We start from the raw sequence: 23,351 nt of genomic DNA on the forward strand, positions 1-23,351 counted from the left end.
AATCCCTCTCTGCTGCCATCCACCTGGGAAACTCCCCTTTTGGACTCAAGCCTCAGCCTCACCATTGCTGTTCTCCCCAACCACCCACAAACCCACTCAGTGAGGCAGCCACCCTCCCCTACCACCACGTAAAATACACATTCTTTAATTTTTTTTTTTTTAGCTTTAGCTTTTGTGGATACATAGCAGGTATATATATATATTTATGGAGTATATTGAATATTTTAATACAGGCATACAATGTATAGTAATCACATCAGGGTAAATGGGGTATCCATCACCTCAAGCATTCATCCTTTGTGTTACAAACAATCCAGTTATACTCTTAGTTATTATTATTATTTTTTTTTTTTGAGAGGAGTCTTGCTCTGTCACCCAGGCTGGAGTGCAGTGGCACCATCTTGGCTCACTGCAGCCTCCACCTCCTGGGTTCAAGCGATTTTCGTGCTTCAGCCTCCCGAGTAGCTGGCATTACAGGTGCACGCCACCACACCTGGCCAATTTTTGTGTTTTTAGTAGAGACAAGGTTTCACCATGTTGACCAGGCTGGTTTTGAACTTGTGACCTCAGGTGATCTGCCTGCCTTGGCCTCCCAAAGTGTGATTATAGGCGTGAGCCACCACGCCCAGCCTTCCTTTAGTTATTTTTAAATGTACAATTACATTATTATGACTATAGTCACCCTGCTGTGCTATCAAATATTAGATCTTGTCCATTCTTTCTAACTATTTTTTGGTACCCATTAACCATCCCCTTTTCCCCCCACCCCACCCTCCACTATCCTTCCCAGCCTCTGGTAACCATCATTCTACTCTCTATCTCCATAAGTTCATTTATTTTAATTGTAGCTCCCACTAATAAGTGAGAACACGAGAGGTTTGTCTTTCTGTGCTTGGCTTATTTCACTTAACATAATGACCTTCAGTTCTATCCATGATGTTGCAAATGACAGGATCTCATTCTTTTTTATGACTGAATAGCACTCCATTGTGTATATCTGCCACATTTTCTTTATCTGTTCGTCTGTTGACAGACACTTGGCTATTGTGAATGGTGCTGCAAAAAACATGGGAGTGCAGGTATCTCTTTGATACACTGATTTGCTTTCTTTTGGGTATATACCTAACAATGGGATTGCTAGATTATATGGTAGCTCTATTTTTCATTTTTTGCAGAACCTTCAAACTGTTCTCTGTAGTGGATGTACTAATTTACATTCCCATCAACAGTGTATGAGGATTCCCTTCTCTCCGCATCCTTGCCAACATTTGTTATTGCCTGTCTTTTGGATAAAAGCCATTTTAACTGGGGTGAGATGATATCTCGTTGTAGCAATGCACATTCTGACGTCAAGAAAACTGTAACACTTAACTGAACTTTGTTGTTTGCAGGATGTTTTTCTTCTCTACTAGCCCAGGACCTCCTAAAAGCCAAACCCACATCTGATTGTTCCATGTTCCCTGCATCCAGAATAAACCTTGCCTGGAACTGCTCAATAAATGTTTGATAGACGAATGAAAGAAGGGATTTTATGGTAATTTTTTATTGTGGTAAAATTCACATGACAGAATTCACCATTTTAACCACTTTAAAGTGTGCATCTCAGTTGCATTTAGTACATTCACAATGCTGTGCAACCATCACCACTATCTAGTTCAGAACATCTTCATCACACTAAAAGGAAACCCTATACTCATTAAGCAGTCATTCTCCATTCTCTCTCATCCTTGGCCCCAGCACCCATGAATCAACTTTCTATCTCTATGGATATGTTTGGACTCCTGTATGTTTGTTTTATATTTTGTGTAATAATCCCATACTGTGTTACTTATTTTGTTGCTCAAGTTGTTCCAGCTTTGGCCATTGGATGTTTTTTCAGGTTGGCTTCTGTGTCTCTTTGATGTGCTTCCAACCTTTTGTTTTTTCTTAGCAGATCCTTACCTTCTGGTACTACAATATGCTCCAAGATTATCTTGTTTTTTGCCTCTCCACACCTGTGACCAGCCATTTCTCTATTCTCGATTTCTGTCTAGCCCTGGTTCCTTTTATTGGAGAATGGTGTTCAGAAAGCAAGATATGGGCAGTGAGTGTATTGCTACTGGAATTTGGGTCTTTTTGATATCTTCCATGTCTCTACTTAACAAGCTCAATTTTTTCTTTAGGTTATTGATCACATGGAATACAGTGATAATAGTTTTAATGACCTTATCTATCAATTTTACCTATCTCCCTCGGTTTCATTTGACTGATTTTTGGAAATAGCTTTTGGCTATTACTTTTAAGCTTTGTTAGATGAGACCATAGTAATATTAGTCTAGGGCTAATTTTGCCCCAGTGTGGAGGGCACCCGAAACCTTATGAAATATGTCTTGCCACTCTAGATGTTAGGAATAGGAAGTGGACCTGTGTGATCTCCAAAAATGGTTCCTTCTAATCCTTTTAGGCAGTTCTTTCTCTGGCCTCTGGTAGTTTCCTTACATGCATGCTGAAGACTTGAGGGGGCTTTGTATATTTGGAAGCAATGTTGCCAGGTGGTACTCAGAGGTTCTGGGATATATCTTCCTGGTGAACTTTTCCTTTTATCATTATCATTATCATATGATTCTTTATCCCTAGTAATTATTTTTGGCTTAAAATCTGTCAATATTGCATTATTTTGCTTAGCATTTGCCTAGTATATTTTCCCATCCTTTTAACGTTTCTGTGCTGCTATTATTATTATTATTATTTTATTATTATTATTATTTTTTGAGACAGGGTCTCACTCCTGTTGCCCAGTGTACAACAGGAGTACAGTGGCACAATCTCAGCTCACTGCAAACTACGCTTCCTGGGCTCAAGGGATCCTCCCACCACAGCCCCCGAAGTAGCTGGGACTGCAGGTGCCTGCCACCACACCCAGCTAATTTTGTATTTTTTTGTAGGGATAGAGTTTCATCACGTTGCCCAGGCTGGTCTCGAACTCCTGGGGCCAAGCAGTCATCCCACCTTGGCCTCCTAAAGTGCTGAGATTACAGGCATGAGCCACCATGCCTGGGCTCAAATTAGATGTTTTAACAGCCAGTGTTTATTTAGATTTATAAACCTGCATACCGGCTTCGTTGCCTATCTTTCTCTCTTTTTACTGAAATATAATTCATATCCAATAAAATCGTTAGTATATTTACAAAATTGTAGAACCATCACCACTAATTTTAGAACAGTTACAGCATTCCACAAGGAAACCCCCTACCCATTAGCAGTTTCCTCATTTTCTTTAATCCCCTGGCAACCACTCATATACTTTCTGTTTCTATGGAATTGCCTATTTTGGAGATTTCATATAAATGGAATCATAATATGTAGCCTTTTATGTCTGGCTTCTTTGACTTAGCCTAATGTTTTTAAGGTTCATCCATGTTGGAGCATGGGTCAGTCCTTTATTCCTTTTTTTTTTTTTTTTTTTTTGAGATGGAGTTTCGCTCTTGTTGTCCATGCTAGAGTGCAATGGTGATCTCAGCTCACCACAACCTCCACCTCCAGGGTTCAAGTGATTCTCCTGCCTTAGCCTCCCGAGTAGCTGGGACTACAGGTGCGCACCACCACGCCCAGCTAATTTTTGTATTTTTAGTAGAGACGGGATTTCACCATGTTGGCCAGGATGGTCTCAATCTCTTGACCTCATGATCTGCCCACCTCGGCCTCCCAAAGTGCTGGGATTACAGGCATGAGCCACCACACTCAGCCCCTTCATTCCTTTTTATGGCTGAATAACATTCCATTGTGTGAATCTACCACATTCTATTTATTTATCAGCTGATGGACATTTAGGTTGTTTTCAGCTTCTGGCTATTATGCAGAATACTGCTATGAATGCTCATGTACAAGGTTTTTGTGAACATACGTTTTTAATTCCCTTGGGTATACACCTAGGAGTGGTATTCATAAGTAATTCATTATTTCTTGTATTCACTGGTATGCTGGTAAATATTTAACACCAGTTTTCACTTGGTAGGGTTGGGGATCTCTGATTTGTAACATTTGTTAATTTCTAGAGTGTAAATATTCAAATTACCAATGTGGCATCATTGAATGTAGAATTGGGAACAGATGCAGAGTAGTACACCATTCTATAGTATGTCTACTGTATAAACACAGGAGATACAAATAAAAGTTGCATGGTTGATAGCATAATGTGGTAAAATAATTAAGAAGGCATGCATTGTGAGGATTTTTGACCTTTATATTTAAAGTGATTCATTTAATTGTAAGTTTACATAATTTAATGTTTGAAAATAGGCTGGTTGCAGTGGCTTATGCCTGTAATTCCAGCACTTTGGGAGGCTGAGGCGGGTGGATCATCTGAGGTCAGGAGTTTTGAGACCAGCCTGGCCAACATGGTGAAATCCCATCTCTACAAAAGTATGAAAAGTAGCCTGGTGTGGTGGCCTGTGCCTGTAGTCTCAGCTACTCGGGAGGCTGAGGTACGAGAATCCCTTGAATTCAGGAGGCAGAAGTTGTAGTGAGCCAAGATGGCACCACTGCACTCTAGCCTGGGTAATAGACTGAGACTCTGTCTCAAAAAAAAAAAGAAAGAAAGAAAGAAAATGACTGTGTGTAACAACCAATTCTCAAAATTCCTGGAAGTTTTAGCAGTCTGCTATCTGGGCTGATCAGAGCTAGCTTCAGTGCCTCACTTGTATCCCACACCTTACATGTTACTTCTTTCTGGATTCAATTTTCTTTTTTCTTTTTTTTTCTTCTTTTGAGACAGTCTCACTTTATAGCCCAAGCTGCCAAGCTAGAGTGCAGTGGCGCAATCTCAGCTCACTGCAACCTCTGCCTCCAGGGCTTAAGTGATTCTCATGCCTCAGCCTCCTGAGTATCTGGGACTACAGGTGCACGCCACCACGCCCAGCTAATTTTTTGTATTTTTAGTAGAGATGGGGTTTTACCATGTTGCCCAGGGTGATCTCGAACTCCTGAGCTCAGGTGATCCGCCTGCCACGGCCTCCCAAAGTGCTGGGATTACAGGTGTGAGCCACTGTGCCTGGCCTCAATTTTCTTTAAAAAACAATTGTTTTTTTATGGAGTTGGTCTTGCTATGTTGGCCAGGTTGGTCTTCAACACCTGGCCTCAAGCGATCCTCCCACCTCAGCCTCCTGAAGTGCTAGGATTATAGGTGTGAGCCACCATGCCCAGCCTGAATTCAATTTTCTTATAGAAGTATATCTATTAATGTGTTAAAATACTTTCAGCAGGTTTCTGTGAGGTAAACTAACTGTCTTTGTTCATCAGAAAATGTCTGAAAGTTTGGCTGTCGCTTACTAATTTGTGTATAGGATTCTGGTTTGAGATTTATTTTTTGTGCACACTTTGAAGATATTATCCTACTGTCTCCTGGTTCTCATTGTTGCTGATGAGAAAGCTGATTTCATTGTAGTTAACATTCCTTTTGATAATCTGTCCCTTTTCACTGCAGACTTTTATATTTGCCTTGTGGTTTTGCAGTTTAATCAGTATGCGACTAGTCATGTTATTTTATTTTATTTTATTTTATTTTATTTTATTTTATTTATTTATTTATTTATTTATTTATTTATTTATTTATTTATTTTTTATTTACTTGAGACACGGTCTCACTCTGTCGCCCAGGCTGTAGTGCAGTGGCACGATCTCAGCTCACTGCAACCTCTACCTCCCAGGTTCAAGCGATTCTTCTGCCTCAGCCTCCCGAGTAACTGGGATTACAGGCGTGCACCACCCAATGCCTGGCTAATTTTTGTATTTTTAGTAGAGATGGGGTTTCACCATGTTGGCCAGGCTGATCTCCAACTCCTGACCTCAAATGATCCACCCACCTCGGCCTCCCAAAGTGCTGGGATTACAGGCGTGAGCCACCATGCCTGAACTGTTTATTTACTGTCTTCGTATGTTTCTCCAGTTTTGGGAAATTATCAATAATTCATGATGGTTAATTTTATTTGTCAATTTGACTGGACCACGGGGTGCCCACATGTTTGGTCACACAATTATTCTGGGTGTGTCTGGGAGGGTGTTTCTGGATGCGTTAACATTTGAATCAATAGACTGAGTAAAGCAGACTGCCCTTTCTAATAATGCGAGCAGGCCTCATTCAGTTGTTGAAGGCTTGGATGGAACAAAAAGGCTGACTCTCCCGCAAGTAAGAGGAAACTCCTCCTGCCTGGCTGCTGGGACATCAGTCTTTTCCTGCCTCCAGACTCAAACTGAAACATCAGCTCTTTTTTTGGGTCTCAAGATTGCAGGATTTTGAACTGGAACTTACACCACTGGCTCTCCTTTTCCTCAGACCTCTGGACTCAGGCTGGAAAGTCACTGTTGGCTCTCCTGGGTCTACAGCTTGCCAGGTACAGATCTTGGAACTTCTCAGCCTCCGTAATTGCCTCTGTAATTGCATGAGCCAATTCCTTATAATAAATCTCTCTCTCTCTGTACACACACACACACACACACACACATGGATCTTGTTGGTTCTGTTTCCTGTTTCTCTAAAGAACCCCAAAATATTTTAAATAATGATTTTCCACCATTCCCTATGTTAAATCTTTCTTTTTTTTTTTTTTTTTTTTCTTTTTCGAGATGGAGGTTCCCTCTTGTCACCCAGGCTGGAGTGCATTGGCACGATCTCTACTCACTGCCACCTCCGCCTCCCAGGTTCAAGCAATTCTCCTGTCTCAGCCTCCCAAGTAGCTGGGATTATGGGCGCCTGCCACCACACCCAGCTAATTTTTGTATTTTTTAGTAGAGACAGGGTTTCACCATGTTGGCCAGGCTGGTCCTGAACTCCTGACCTCAGGTAATCCACCTGCCTCAGCCTCCCAAAGTGCTGGGATTACAGGTGTGAGTCACTCTGCCTGGCCCTTTTTTTGTTTGTTTGTTTGTTTGAGATGGAGTCTCACTTTTGTGGCCCAGGCTGGAGTGCAATGGCACAATCTCAGTTCACTGCAACCTCTGCCTCCTGGGTTCGAGCGATTCTCTTGCCTCAGCTTCCCGAGTAGCTGGGATTACAGGCTCACACCACCATGCCTGGCTAATTTTTGTATTTTTAGTAGAGCCGGAGTTTCACCATTTGGCCAGACTGGTCTCGAACTCCTGACCTCAGGTGATCCGCCCACCTCAGCCTCCCAAAGTGCTGGGATTACAGGCATAAGCCACTGCACCCGGCCCCTCTGTTAAATCTTTCTGGAGCTCCTATGAGACATCTGTTTGGCTCTCTCTTTTTATTCTTCATTTCTCTTAAATTCTTGTTCGGGTTTTCTCTCTTTATCTCTCTTTACTCCATTTGGGGCATGTCCTCAAAATGTTTCTTCAGATTCCCTCTTCAGCTAGCTCGAATATGTAGGTTAACTCATCGTTGAGTCTTTAATTTTAGTAACTATGTTATTTCTGGAAGTTCTATATGGTTCTTTTTCAAATTTCCCAACTCTTTCTCCTCCATACTATTCTGTTCCTTTATTATGGCTTCTATTTTCATATATATATATTTTTTTTCTCTTTTTTGAGACAGGGTTTCACTATGTTGCCCAAGCTGCTCTTGAACTCCTGGGCTCAAGCAATCTGCCCACCTCAGCCTCCCAAAGTGCTATAATTACAGGCATGAGCCACTGCGCCTGACCAGGCTTCTACACTTTCTTATCTCTCTATTTTAATCATCCTTACTTCATAGTCTCTTTCAGGTGGTTCCATTTTTACCCTTCATATCTCTAGTTTGTTTTGTTTGTTGACTCTCTATTTTGATCTTTTTTTTCCTCATGTGATTTGTTACTTTCTGAGAGTATTTTCCTCAGGATATTTTTTTTTTCTAATAAATTTGTCAAGCATCCCTATCGAGGTATTTTGATTTGCTTCAGCCTAAACCTAAGAGTTTTAATGGGTCTTGCTCCAGCCTAACCTGTGAATTTTAATGATCTGGACCAATTTTTGTGTTAATTTATCTTGCCGGGCGTGGTGGCTCACGCCTGTAATCCCAGCACTTTGGGAGTCTGAGGTGGGCGGATCACCTGAGGTCAGGAGTTTGAGACCAGCCTGGCCAAATGGTGAAACCTTGTCTCTACCAAAAATATAAAAATTAGCCAGGCATGGTGGCGCATGCCTGTAATCCCAGCTGCTCATGAGGCTGAGGCAGGAGAACCACTTGAACCTGGGAGGCGGAGGTTGCAGTGAGCTGAGATTGCACCATTGCACTCCAGCCTGGGTGACAAGAGCGAAACTCTGTCTCAAAAAAAAAAAAAAAAAAAAGAAAGAAAGAAAGAAAAGAAAAGAAAGAATTTATCTCAATGGGTGCCTGCATCTAAAGGTAAAGTAAATTCAAACTCCCCATCTTGCATGTGGCAGAGACTGGGGTTTCTATTTCTTGTAAATGCTATTTATTACCCCACCCACAGCCTCTTCAAAGATCAATCTTTCTTGCAACTTCTCTAACGCCAGGGTACAGCTTTTCCAGTCTCCTTTTCATGGAAGAAGCCCAGCTTCCAATCTCAGGGCTTTATCTCAGTTCCAACTTGCTTACCTGGCAGAAACTTAAGCCCTATCTCCTACTCCTTAGTGTGCAGTGAAACCCTAGCCCACAGCCCTCAGGATATATATCTAAGTCTGAGGTCCCTGTGTGTTGCCTAGGCACTGGCTGTACCCTGTCCTGCCTTTGAGCTCCCTTTTCATTTCTGATGTCTACAAATTTCTCTTTATATTTTTCAAATTCAGCGATAAAAAATAACATTTTTAGGCTGGGCATGGTGGCTAACGCCTGTAATCCCAGCACTTTGGGAGGCTGAGGTGGGTGGATCACGTGTGGTTAGGAGTTTGAGACCAGCCTGGACAACATGGTGAAGCCCTGTCTCTACTAAAAATACAAAAATTAGCTGGGTGTGGTGGTGCATGCCTGTAATCCTAGCTACTCAGGAGGCTGAGCCAGGAGAATCATTTGAACCCAGGAGGCAGAGGTTGCAGTGAGTCCTGATTGTGCCCCTGCACTCCACCCTGGATGACAGAGTGAGACTCTGTCTCAAAAAAAAAAAAAAAAAAAAGATTTGCATTATAATTCATCCAGCACCTCCATGTGTCTGTAGCAAGGAGTGTGATGTGAGACCCATCTTCATTAGTGTAGCTGATCATGTTTCTGGAAGTTGCCAGATGAGAAACAATAATTCTGTCAAGTAGACACTTATTTTTCTTAATATAATTTAATTTTTTTTTGAGAAAGGGTATCATTCTGTCACCCCAGCTGGAGTGCAGTGGTGCAATCACCCAGGCTCAATTGATCCTCCAGCCTCAGAACCTCCCCAGTAGTTGGGACTACAGGCACACACCACCACACCCGACTAATTTTTGTATTTTTTTGTAGAGATAGAATTTTGTCATGCTGCCTAGGCTGGAGGTAGACATTTATTAATTTGTTTGTTTATTTATTTATTTATTTTTGAGACAGAGTCTTACTCTGTCACCCAGGCTGGAGTGCAGTGGTGCAATCTCGGCTCATTGCAACCTCTACCTCCCGGGTTCAAGCGATTCTCCTGCCTCAGCCTCCTGAGTAGCTGGGATTACAGGTGCACGCCACCACACCCGGCTAATTTTTGTATTTTTAGTAGAGACAGGGTTTCACCATGTTGGACAAGCTGGTCTGGAACTCCTGACCTCATGATCCGCCTGCCTCAGCCTCCCAAAGTGCTGGGATTACAGGCGTGAGCCACCACTCCCGGCCTTGGAGGTAGACATTATCTCCTGTATTAGTCAAGGTTCTCTAGAGAAACAGGACCAATAGGAGATATATGTAAATAGATTTATTCTTTCATATAATTTATTGTGATTATGGAGGCTGAGAAGTCCTAAGAACTGCCATTTGCAAGCTGGAGCCCAGGAAAGCCAATGGTGTCATTCTAGTCCAAGCCCGAAGACGAAGACCTGAGAACTAGAGTTTAGTGGGTTTTGTTGTTTGTTTGTTTAGAAACAGGATATTGTTCTGGCACCCACGCTGGAGTATAGTGGCACGATTTTAGCTCACTGCAGGCTTGCATTCCTGGGCTCAAGCAGTCCTCCCGCCTCAGCCTCCTGAGTAGGTGGAACTACAAGCATGTGCCACCATGCCCAAATAATTTTTTATTTTTATTTTTTGTAGAGACGGAACCTCACTATGTTGCCCAGGCTGGTCTCGAACTCCTTGTCTCAAGGGATCCTCCCACCTTGGCCTCCCAAAGCTCTGGGATTATCAGCATGAGCCACCATGCCAAGCCAAAACCAGGAGTTCAATGGTGTAAATTCCAGTCCGAGTCCACAGGCCGAAGAGCGAGGAGTGCTGATGTACAAGGGCAGGAGAAGATGGATGTCACAGCTCAAGAAGCGAGAACAAATTTGCCCTTCTATCTTTTTGTTCTATTCAGGTCCTCAATGAATTGGATGATGTCCATGCACATTAGGGAGGGGTGCCTCTTCATTACTCGGTCTACCAATTCAAATGCTAATCTCTTCTGGAAACATCCCCACAGACACACCCAGAAATAATGTTTTCCCATCTATCTCAGTACCCCATGATCCAGTCAAGTGAACATATAAAATTGGCTGTCACATCTCCATTTTGTTTATTTATTTACTTATTTATTTTAGACTAGTTAAGTTCAGTAGTGAGAAAGAGGGAAGGAATAGAACGAGGAGTTCAATCTGTGACTGACTGTGAACAATTGATTGAGATAACTCACTACCTTTGGACCAGCCATCTCCATTTTATAAATAAGAAAACTGAAGCTCAGAAAGGTTGTCTAAACTGCCAAAGCCATAGAACTTTCAGTGCGGAAATAGGTTTTGTGTTCAATCTGCTTCTCTATAAAATCCCATACAGGACATCCAGGCTTCTAAAAGGTGGCTCAGTATCTCTGCCTTCTCTCCATTGTTAGCCTTGATGGACAATTTTTGCTGGAGCAAATATTCTGAAAAAGATTCCTCCTGTTTCCTATGGGAGTAGACGGCAAGCAGGTGAAGCCGGGCTCTCTTGAGCCTGGGACCCCCCGGTAGGAGCATTTGGCTGGAAAGATGTGGAAGTCAATAAGCATTTCCTCCACCACCCAGAAGCATCTCCAAGCTCAGGCAGGAGGTGGGCAGTGAAGGGGAATACCAAGCGTCCTGCACATCAGGTAGAAGGAGGAAGCCCAGGCCATGGCAGGACTTACCTGTTGAGTCCTGCTGGGTTTGGGCAATGTCTCAGCAGAGACTGGCATACTGTCAGGCTTTTCACTTCCTTCCTTAGACTGGGGGCGCCTCTTGCCTTGTGCATCTTGCACAAAGCCTGGTCCTGAGTAGGTGCCCTGCAAAGGTGCAGGGGATCAATGGGGGTGACTGAGTCTAACTGAAGAAAAAGAAGGCATTTCAAGTCTCTATAGGTTGGGGACTTTAATGAGTGTAAATAGCTACCCTTTATTGAGCATTGTTTATGTGTGGACACTTTTTATGCATGTATATTGGAATATTTTTAGCTGTAAGTAATGATAACTAACAGTGACTTAAATAGGTAGTTATTTTCTGGCATAATAAGAATTCCAAAGGTGCTCCTTTGGTCTTTCCATCTTGGTTACAAGATGGCTGTGACACCCTGCCCTCACCTCCAAGTTCAAGGCAGGCAGGGGTTGGGAGGTGCGGACAGTTCAGACTCAGCAGTCCTGTTTCATCAGGAAAGCAAAAGCTCTCCCAGTAACTCCCAGCAGAGTTCTACTAAATCTCATTGGCCCAAGGGAGCTGCAGTGGTAGGTAACAAGGAGCAAATGGCTTTGGGGTAGCCAGTCAACAGGGTCTGCCATGTGCATAGAAAGCACAGTATGTATTTGGCATGGAGTCGGTACTCAATAAGCATTAGCTATTTGGCGTGCCTGTGTGTGTTTGTGTGTCTGCGTGTGGTTATATGTATATTCTCCATTTTCCCGAACAGTCCTTGGAAGTAGCATCCTCCTTTACTAATGGGACCTAACACACAGCTGGCAAAAGGCACAGGTAGAGCCACACATCAGACTCATTTCTTTCTGACTGAAGTCTGAGGGCTCTTTCCATTGCCATGCTATGTTCCGCCCTCCCCTTCAACTGCCCCTCTAAAGTCTTGTCTTGGAGTCACATCAGGTCCAAGTGGGCTTGATGAAGAAAGAAGAGGGAAGGAGATCAGATCAGTACTGTTGTCCAGGCTGGAGCACAGTTGATTGTAGCTCACTGCAGCCTCCAACTCCATGGCTCAAGTGATCCTCCTGCCTCGGCCTTCCAAGTAGCTAGGACAACAGGTGCGTGCTACCATGCATGGCTAATTAATTAAAAGAATTTTTTTTTTTGGTAGAGACAGGGTCTCACTATGTTGCCCAGGCTGGTCTTGAACTCCTGGGCTCCAGTGATCCTCCCCCTTCAGCCTCCCAAAGTGCTAGAATTACAGGCATTAGCCACCATGCCTGGCCTGGAGATCAGTTCTTTTTTACTTTTTTTTGAGACAGGCTCTCCCTATGTCACCGAAGCTACAGTGCAGTGGTTCAATCGCAGCTCACTGTAGCCTCTATCTCCTGGGCTCAAGTGATCCTCCCACCTCAGCCTCCTGAGTAGCTGGGACTACAGGCATGTATCACCATGCCCAGCTAATTTTTGCATTTTTTGTAGAGTCAGGGTTTCACCCTGTTGCCCACTCTGGTCTCAAACTCCTGGGCTCAAGCAATCCGCCCACCTAGGCCTCCCCAAATGCCGGGACTATAGGTGTGAGCCACTGCACCTGGCCTGGAGCTCAGTTCTGAAATAAGTTGACACCTGTCCCTGGGGCTATCCACAGAGTAATGATGAAGTCATGAGAGGAGGTTCAACTGTGTGCTAGAGTCATACCTCCACCTGAGTGCAGCCACTTTGGAATGGTCAGGCTAGAAGGTTCAGCCTTTATTCTGATGATGCCACTACTGCCCAGAACTCCTCTGGGACTCTTTACAAGTTGCAAAAGACCTCAATCTCATTACTGTAATATTGCACCTCATTTCTGACCCCAAACCCAGCTGCAGCTTCTCATCTCACGAATTTCAAGTGACTTTTGACTATTGCCAAAAATCAAAAATCATTCCCTGAAAACAGAATATATTGTAATTTAGATGCAAAAGAATGTGTTGTCTGCTTTGCAGCCAATTTTCAAATAAAAAAGAAATGTTTAAAGCAGTGGAGGCACTGTTTAAATAAATATGCCGGGCCAGGCGTGGTGGCTCACGCCTGTAATCCCAGCACTTTAGGAGGCCAGGGCGGGTGGATCACGAAGTCAGGAGATCGAGACCAACCTGGCTAACACAGTGAAACCCCGTCTCTACCAAAAATACAAAAAATTAGCTGGGCGTGGTGGCGGGCGCCTGTAGTCCCAGCTATTTGGGAGGCTGAGGCAGGAGAATGGCGAGAACCTGGGAGGCGGAGCTTGCAGTGAGCCAAGGTCACACCACTGCACTCCAGCCTGGGCTACAGAGCGAGACTCTGTCTCAAAAAATAAATAAAATAAAATAAATAAATAAATAAATATGCCCTCCCAGGTTGACATCTTGGAAGAGGATAACTCTAAGTTTGGTTGTATAATTTCTGCTGTGTTTAAGAAAAATTACTTAACTTGTGAGACATTGTGAAAAGGATGCTGGACTTGGTAAAGATACAAATGGGCTTATAATGTTGGTCAGGTGAGACATGTTGCATTGGTGAAATTATAAATTGATATTGTTTTCTCAGAGCAATTTCACAATGAGCATCACGAAGCTTTAAAGAGTTTAAACCACGCCGGTTGCAGTGGTTCACGCCTGTAATCCCAATACTTTGGGAGGCCGAGGTGGGCAGATCACAAGTCAGGAGCTCGAGACCAGCCTGGTCAACATGGTGAAACCCTGTCTCTACTAAAAATACAAAAATTAGCTGGGTGTGGTGGTGCACGCCTGTAATCCCAGCTACTTGGGAGGCTGAGGCAGGAGCATCGCTTGAACCCGGGAGGTGGAGGTTGCAGTGAGTTGAGATCGCACCACTGCACTCCAGCCTGGGTGGCAGAGCAAGACTCCCTCTCAAAAAAAAAAAAAAAAAAAAGAATTTAAGCCAGTTGACCTAGGAATCTTCTAGGACGATTTCTTAGGAATCTTTCTTAGGAAAACAGTCAGAGATGCAGACAAAGATTTATGTAACAGCTATTCATTGCAGACTTATTTGTAAAAATAGTAAAAAGAAGGAAATAACCCAAATGTCCCACAATGGAGAAATTGTTAAGAAAATTACAGCATACTCATTAAGTGAAATAATGCAGCTATTTAAGATGATGTTTTTAAAGAACTGTCAATGATGTTTGAAGATGTTCACAGTAAGATAGGTGATAAAACAGACTATAAAACCACATGCATTATATAGTCCCATTTTTACTTTCTGTATGCTAAAAAAAACCCCTCAAGATAGATCGAAAACATTACCAGTGGTTTGATCTGGGTGATGAAATTATAAGTGATTTTAAACTTGCTTCATTATGCTTTTACATATATAATTTTTTTATTATAACTATAAATATTACTTTTGTAGTTAGAAAATATGTATAATGAACATTAAAATTACTTGTTAAGAAAGAAAGAAATGTGTTTTACTGGGAGAAAAGAGATCTGCCCCCAGGGTTCTGATGGTTTAGTGGAGGAAATGAGACACGTACACAGATACGTTTATTACAAGGCAGTAAGGGCTATCATGGAGGTTTTATCAAGTGTGGAGGAAAGGATTAGCTCTGCCTGGGAGAGGTGAAGGTTAGTGAAAAGAGGTAACATTTGTTCGGGCCTTGAAGGATGAATAGGGGTCCTCTAGGGCTTTGTAAACTGTGAAGCACTATCTAAGTGTAAGTTAGTCTTTGACTTTTATGATTACTGTCAAGGCTTACCTCATATAAAGCTCTCTTTCTTGTCTCTTTCCCATGCTCCCTGAAGCCCAGGATCCCTGGGACAGGAAGCAGCAGCAGTTAAACAGTCACACATCAGTGCTCCAGCAAGTGAACTGAGGTGCATCCAACTAAGGAGCAGATCCAGGACCAGAGGAAATAAAATTATCTGGGAGCAGGGCCAGGAAGGTGCTGGTGGGTAAACAGTTCCCCCTTATTTGCCACCCTGTGGTAAGGCTGGCTTTGCTTGAGGCCTCCACCCTGAGATTTGGGGCCATCTCCATCTGGGGGATGGTAAAACCTGCGAACGAGCATCACACAGCAGTCTATGATTTACATTGGCAGGAAATGGTGTGTCAGATGTCCTTACAGCCTCCAGACAGGGTGGAGTGGAAAGGAGGGGTGTGAGTGAGGGGATCAGGAAGGGTGACAAGAGATGATTTGTACGGGAGAAATTCTTAGAAGCTCAAGATTGGAAGAGACTTAAAAGTTCTGTGATTTAATCCTCCCAATCCCCTCCCTAGCATCTCTATCACATTGTCATTCTTCCTGGGTGCAGCTCAGAGGCCATCTCTTCTATTACCTTCCACTTCAGTTCCTCTGGCCTATGCTTCAGGCATTTCCCATTATTTAATTTTACGAAAGAAAATTCAGTGTCCGCTGCGTGCCAGGCACTGTGCTTAGAATAGGTCCTCAATTGCAGTATGCCCTCCTGTGCCTCCTGTTGTTTATTTATTTATTTATGCAACGAATGTACACCAAATGCCTATTATATGCCAGGTAATGTTCTAGATGTTGTAACAGAGTGGAGGAAAATACAGCCAGGATCTCAGGCTCTCACGGACCTGTCATTCTAGTAGGAGAGATATAAAATAAACAAATGAAAAAATAAAATATTGGGTTATAAATGTCAAGAAGGAGCCAGCTTTGGAAAATTTAGGGGAAGAACTTTCTATACAAAGAGAACAGCTAGTTCCAAGATCCTATGGGGGTAACTCCTGTTTGCTCTAGGAACAAAAGGAAGGAAACTGTGGCCTTGTGCATGGAAAATGCTTTCTTCTTTATCTGTAAATGAAAATATTCTTATGTGTCAGGATGTAGTTCAAGCATTGCCTCTTTAGGGAAATCTATCCTGATTTCTCAGGTAGAAGTGACCACTATCTCCTTTCCTCCTCACCGCCCCTGAGTAGACTTCTGTGAGCACACCTGTGACACTTTGCCATTCTTACCACATTAAATCATTGTGACTCCCTAGTGGACCTCAGTCTCATTCAAGGGCAGGACTGAGCTTCCTAACCAAATCCCTAATGTTCAGGATAGAACCTGGCACAGAGTCTGTGATCAGTAATGGTTTGTTCCTGGAATACTGAACTGTCACCCAGCACCCTATCAGAGCCTCACTAGTGATGCTTATTTGGAATTGAAAACAATTTATTGATCAGTGCCAGGCCCTGTGCTGGTACTTTCCACCCTGCTCATTCTTATAAGTCTCACAGTCAACATGTCCAGTAAGTATCACTATTTTATTCTATAACTAAAACTCAGGCCAGACTCAGTGGCTCATGCCTGTAATTCCAGCATTTTGGGAGGCTGAGGCAGGAGGATCACTTGAACCCAGGGGTTCAAGACCAGTCTGGGCAACAGAGTAAGACCCCATCTCTACAAAAAAATAAGAAAAACTGGGTATGGTAGTGCACACCTGTAGCCCTAGCTAGTCGGGAGGCTGAGATGGGAGGATCACTTGAGCCCAGGAAATGGAGGCTGCAGTAAGCTGTGATTACACCACTGCACTCCAGCCTCCCAAAGACGGAGAAACTTAGAGAACTAAAGTGATTATCTGAGGTGGCTCAGTAAGAAGAAGCAGAACTAAGATTTGAACCCAAGTCCTCTTGATGTCAAATCCCAATGGTTCCTCTTCTATGTGATGTGACTCATGATGCATTAGTTCATCTGTCCTCTCTTTTCTCCTATATAATCATTTTCCTGGGAAAAGGGTCTGTTTTGTTTTTTTTTTTTTTACTTCATTCTACTCTATTCCTTATGACACCAGAACAGTGCTTTGTATTTAGTACACAGTCAATACATATGTCTTAAATCTCCAAGAGGTAGAAAAGAAAGAATGAATGTGTGAATGAATGCTTCACCCAAAGTGAATCAGTCTCTGATAACAGTTCATAGGATGGTGATGGGCTGGAGAGAGGCGTTTCTGAGGGGAGGCTCCTTCCCAAATACCTCCAGGTGTCAATTCCAGGAGGGCCTGGAGAGAGCTGAGGATGCTGTCTCTGTGCTAAAGCACTTGTTTCTTAGAAATCACACCTTTTGCTCAGCTGCACATCTCGGCAGGCAGGCAGGGCAGAGGGGAACATGCATGGCTTCCAATGAGTTGGGAAAATGAGGTTAGGTTTCAATTCAGATACTTATTTGTGTTTTCTAGGTCTGCATGGTCGATGAATTTTCAACGAGCAGTGATTCTGTTCCTCATCTTTCATTGCTTTATGGGACTTCAGGGAATGAAAGCATAACATCCTGCTTTCCCATAAGTTCTCTGGCTGCTACACTGGCACCAATTAAAGACATGTCTATGCAATTAATCAAAACCAATTTGGAAGCACTCTGGCGCTGCTCCTCTGATGTACTGCCTGCTCCACATACAGTAGTTCCTCAGCTGCGGTGATGGAGCCAGGCACATAGGAGCTTTTGATGAACTGGCTGTACTGGCCCCAAGTGTTAACTATGTCATCTGACATGACTAATGAGGCTCCGGACTTGATCCGCGTGAGCGGAGCAGCCCTGCTGTCTGGAGGAGGCTCAGTTTCCACAGCCAGCCTGGGAAGAGGCTGCAACGTGCAGGGTACACACTGCATCATGTCAGCTGGAGTCCTGGAGGCCTCTAGCGTTGGAGCTGGGAGTCATCCATGGAGAGAGTGATGGAAACTGTGGGCCAGGCTCTGTGTTGGGCGCCAGTGTGAATGTGACCCAATTTAAACTTCTAGCTCAGCCTCCTCATTTTAGACCTGAAAATCAAGACCCAGCAAAAGTGTGAGGCTTGCCAAAGACCTGAACTTTGGAGAGAGAAATGATGGAGAAAGCATGGTCTCTGTCCTAGATGAGAGGTGAATATGTATGAGGGTAACAACTGGGGCCTGGTGCAAGTATACTTCATCAAGGGTTAACCATAGGCTTCCTTTCTTCCTTCTGCAAACCTTTATCAAGGGGAAGGGTTGCTTGTGCCCTTGTCACCTCAGCAATTCCAAGAGCATGGAATTTGGAGTCAACAGATCTGTGTTTGAGTCCCAGCCCTACTTTGAGTTGATGTAATCTTGCAAATCACTTCGTTTTTCTGAGCCTTGGTTTCCTCAGCTGTAACATTGGAATAGGCCATATACTGCCCAGCCAGCCTACTTCCATGAGCCCTTCTGTGACTCAACTGAGTTAATGGGTGTGAAAGTGTAAGTAAGAGCCTCTGCACGTGTTAGTTATTATTCCAATTTTCATCCCCCTAAGGAGCACTGGCTGAAATCTCTGGAATATGGATCCACAGATAGCTTTAACTCTCTTCCTCTTCCTGCCTCTTTCAAATGGACATAAAAACCAATTGGTCATCTGCCTAAAATCTCAACAGCTTTCCCAGAGAGCCCATGCATAGAAAGAGGAAGAGCTCAACCGTTGTAAATTAATGTCATTCCATACATTGATTGAGCACTTACCACATGCCAGACATTGTGTGAGGGATCGGAGTTGGATAAGACATGTTTCTTGGCCACCTTGAGAAGCTCACTATTTAGTAGGAGAAACAGAGCTGGGCATAAATAACTATAATGTACTGCAGATAAATGCAATTGCCATAGGAAAGATACAAATCAAATGTTTTGGGAGCCAGAGGATGGAGTGATTCATTCCCCAAAAGGAGACTGGAAAAAGGTTCATCAATGAAGTGGTACTGAAGGATGGGCAGGGCTTAGCTCTGTCAGGAAGAACGAGGCAGGGCATTCCAGACAGAGAGACCAGCATAGGCAAATGTATGAAATCTGGAAAGGAATGGTGATCTAAAGGATAGAATAAAATCAAGTAAGGTATTGGGAGTGAGCATGAATCAAAGAAAAATCACTGCACCCCAACTCTGAAACTCAGGCATAAATGTTGCTGTTTCACTGTTCTCTTTGCTGGCTGAGGTCACCTTGGCCTCTGTCCCTCAGTCAGAGAAAATCCCACACTGGCCCTTCCTCCAGCAAAGCCAAACCCAAGCCCCAGCCAGCAGAAGCAAAAACAAATGAACAGGGATCAACAATACCATTAGATGCAAAAATTCTTGAGCTGGGAAGGCCAGGTCACAGCCATACCTCCCCAGCCAGGGTAAGAGCTTGATCACATGTGGCAATGACACCAACCCTGTAGCGCGATGGCAAGGAACTTAACTTAAGCCTCTTGGCATGGGTCACAGGCTACATTTTTCTCCTTCCCCCCTTCATCCAAAAGAAGCTAGCTTCTTCTTTATGAGTGCTGCTGTCAGAATGGCTTTGGAAAGCCTAGAGCTGCAGCTGGACTCAAGGCATGGCCATGGGCCACCCCAGGGACTTGTATTTTCTCAGTCTTTCTATCTTTCATTGTGAATTTTTTTTATTGTGCAAATAATACAGTGTTAAGAACGGAAACTTCAAGAAGAGAAAGAGGAAAGAGAGCATCCACTCACATGTCATCTGTTTCCATTTCTCCTTGCCCTTTCCTGCTGTTGTCCATGAGCATAATTTTTTGGCCGCTTTTATTACTGATACAACTACGTATTCTGTTTTTATTGCTTAGCCTTGTATCATACAAGGCTACTTATTGCCAGCCTCTCGTGTCCACACTGGCTTGGCATTGTTCTCCCAAGACTGAAGAAATATGCCAGGGGTCATGTAAAGGGACTTTCCGCAGATAACATGATCGCCATTGACAACTGGCATCATGTGGCAGAGGAAACGCATCGACTGCTCTGCCCTCATGTTGACTTGGGTTGGAATCTCAGCTCCTCTACTTCGAAGCTAGATGGCCCTGGGCAGATCATTCCATCTCTTTGAGCCACAGGTCCTCATCTATAAGATGGGGATGGCATTAGTACCATCTTATGATACTAATGGGATCACAGTGAGAATTAAGTGAGATACCAAAAGGGGAATGCTCAATAAAGAGCAGCTCTCCTTCCCAACCCTTGAGGGGCTGACCTAGAAACCACTCTGCTTTTTCCTCTCTTGCCCACATTTGGCCACCTCCCCTCCCCTGGACCCAGCAGGCCCCCTGGGTGAGCCCACCTAAATTATGACAGGCATACCAGTCTGCATATTTATTATTCACTGGGTGAATTTGCTATCTTTTACTTAAGTATTTTCCTCTGAGGAAACTTTTGTTTTTGTCCAATTTTTCACTATTTCCAATAATGATGCAAAAAAAAAAAAAAAAAAATACCAGTGTGTGCTGCTCACCCTATGCTTTAAAAATTGTATTTTCTCAGAAACAATCCCCAGGAGTAGGATCACTGAGATAGAGGATAGAAACATTTTCAAGGTTTCTGATGTGTATTTCCAAATTGCTTTTCGGATTTGCACCTGTTATGCTGCCACCAATTTGAGGGAGGGAACCACTTGGGCTACATTGGAGGCCGCTGGGCCCTGGTCACAAACTTCTGTCTCTGCTTTATTTCTACCATTGTCTTCTCTTAACATGGCTCCTGAACTTCTCACTCTATGGGACAATTCATTGTTTGTCCCCAAAATGATGCTCCCATACTTTTGTGCCTTTGTACTTCCTATTAGTCTTCACCACCCTTGCCCGAGAATATTCTTCCTTTAAGATACCCTCTCACCTTAGAGCTCAACCTTTGTGGAACTGGGAACTTCTATACTCTCTTCAAGACCCAGTTCAAACACCCCTCTCTCTGTGAACCAGTTCCAATCCCCCCAAGCAGAGTTCGTCACTTTTGTTATAAGTGGTACCTGGAGGAACCCTTGGCATCCAAGTGTTCACCAAGAGTCAGCCATCCCCTAACCTCAGCTACAGGCCCCAGCTTTCGTGATTCTCTCTTCTCTTCTCCTCTCTCACTCTTTGCACCAGGCAATCTCACCAGGTTTTCCCAACTCATGTCCTAAATATTCTTAGATCCACTTATCTTTGCCTCATGGTCATTGCCAGAGCTATCACCTCTCATCAGGATTCCTGCAATGGTCCCCACAAAAAAAAAAAAAAGAGTAATATGTACATGGTTCAAAAGCCAAAATAGTCTCCAAGGCTTATTATAAGAAACAGTAGATTCCTGCCCTAATCCCGCCTACCCCAAGCCTTACTCCTCAGAGACAACTAGCCACTTTCAGCTATTTCTTTTGGTATTTACTTCCATTTGCCAAATAAGATACCTATACTGCAGTTTCTTGATTTTAAGTTCAGGGATTATCTTTTAAAAATTTTTTTTAATTTTGTTTATTAGTTTTATTACAGACCTAGTCCTTTTTTTTTTCTTTTAAGGGTATTCCTGAAACACCAAGTTTCAGACATTATCTACTGACTTTGAACAATGGAATATTTCTCTAATAGCGCTTCTCTCCTCCGTTCTCTAATATAATTGTATCTACAATTATTTAACAATTTTTGGTTAATCATTTTGCAGTATTTACACATTATGACCAGAGAAGCCATTAAAAAATATTTATCTTCTGAGATATCAACATCTCTTCTGGGGCTGCTATCTCTCCTGGTGAGGTTTGAGCCTCCTGGGGGCAGGTGGAGCACTCAGGGACAAGGGCTGATATGCGGGAGATGGGGCTGGCTGGCTATTGGCTGGCAGCCAGGTGGCACCAGTCTCAGGATGGTTCTCATGCAGGGCTCCCTGGGCCAGGTAGGTATAGCGAGCAAGGTTCAGGTCAGCCTTTTGGGGGAGCCAAAGGCAGTGCCCAGGAGGGACTGGAGGCTGCTGACTGGCACAGAAACTGACTGATCTGAACAAATGCTGGCCTCTTGAACAGGGTTCGGGGCCCCTGGCTATATGTCAGGTACTGTCTTTTTAGTAGCTGGATCTGATGGATAGCCATAGTTAAGCCATCACAGTGCCTGGGATATAGCTGGACCTGACAGATTTGGTCATCATACTGTTCTTTCAAAGAGTTTGAGAGAAGACTTAGTGATAGAGATACAGAAACTAAGCGAAAGAAAACAAAAAGGCAATTATTAACGTAGGAGAACCTGAAATCTTAACAAGAATGGAAATATACTCACAGACCCCTACATGGCTTAACTATGAATAACATTTACATAGTCATAACCCCGGCCAACAGGACTGCATTAGGTATGTTCGACTGTATTGGTTATTAAAGTGTTGAAATATTTCTATACTGGCTAGTAAATAGTAGCCACCCTCAAGCTCCCTGGGTACCCTGTTGCCACTGTACCAGCCATCCCACCCACCCCCTCTCCCCGCCTCTTAGAATTCCCTGGAACTTCCCAGGATCCATCAGATTCAGCTACTAAAAAGACAGTACCTGGCATATAGCCAGGGGCCCCAGAACCCTGTTCAAGATATATAATTAATACTGTATAACTTTGTTTAATTTTAATACTTAAATGTTAATAGCCACATGTGGTTAATGGCTACCGTGTTGGACAGCACAGATCTAGAATGATGTGTTTTCCTGACAGGACACTGCTGATATAATACTTGACATGAAAGTGGTCATGGGAAACTGACCCTCCATGATACGAATCTGGGATTGTAATATGACCTGAGTGGGCCTGAATTCAACGATGACTTCATTGCCAGTGGAAAATGGGATACTGTGTCAGGGAAGAGTTCCAACCTCATGGAAGATGGCAAGGAGTAACAGGACTCCAAATTGACTTGCCACAACTCTATGGGTGCTGAAAGTAGGCAAGACCCAGTGGATCAGAAAAAGACAGCATAGCAAACAAAAGGGCCAAGAGCATGGTAGAGCAAGTTTCCTTGCCCTCAAATCCCACGAGTCAATACAATGGCCCAGATGGCAGCTATGCGTGCCTTGGGCCTGTGATGTCACCAAGGAACCCTGGGCTAAGGGCAGAACCTTTTATAGCAAGCAGTTAACAAGCCAGTCCCCTCCCCCTGGAGAGTGAATTGCTGGATGTTGTGGTCACCTTGACCTACCCCTACCTACCTAACTGCTTTTGTGACTAATTATATAAACGATTCAGGGTCAGAAAATGGTTAGTCCTTGCAGTTTGGGACAAACAAGAATATACAAAGACATTTGGAGGTCGGCGAACTGCATCTCCCAAAACTGTCCACCGTAGTCCATGGCATGCAATAGCAAAGGTTACTTAAACTAGCATCTTGTGAATAACTGGGATGAAATGCCTTCAAAGGCAAGTCTTTGGAAGACCAAATGGCTGCTGAAATGCGCTACTAAGGCGAGAATTGTGACCAAGGATTTTAAGATGGATTAGTTGCTTCTGACGGTGCTGAAGT

At 43.5% G+C, this 23,351-nt stretch overlaps 1 protein-coding gene across 2 annotated transcripts in view; it reads left to right on the forward strand.

The window, feature by feature from the left end:
• GVQW3 (GVQW motif containing 3) overlaps positions 1-21,109 on the forward strand; it is a 33,411-nt gene extending 12,302 nt beyond the window's left edge. The window contains exon 2 of one of the 2 annotated variants that reach the window (XR_008538097.2): positions 10,133-10,217. Coding sequence is in view for 1 of the 2 variants with exons in the window: in XM_024347360.3 (XP_024203128.1) it covers positions 17,322-17,561 (240 nt within the window). In the remaining variant the exon portion in view is untranslated. Of the gene's footprint in view, positions 1-10,132; positions 10,218-17,321 lie in introns of those variants that run through there. The other variant, XM_024347360.3, reaches the window with a different exon arrangement.
• The last annotated feature ends 2,242 nt before the right edge of the window (positions 21,110-23,351 follow it).

This window comes from Pan troglodytes, chromosome 9 (assembly GCF_028858775.2).
Source record: "Pan troglodytes isolate AG18354 chromosome 9, NHGRI_mPanTro3-v2.0_pri, whole genome shotgun sequence".
Classification (NCBI taxonomy): Eukaryota; Metazoa; Chordata; class Mammalia; order Primates; family Hominidae; genus Pan; species Pan troglodytes.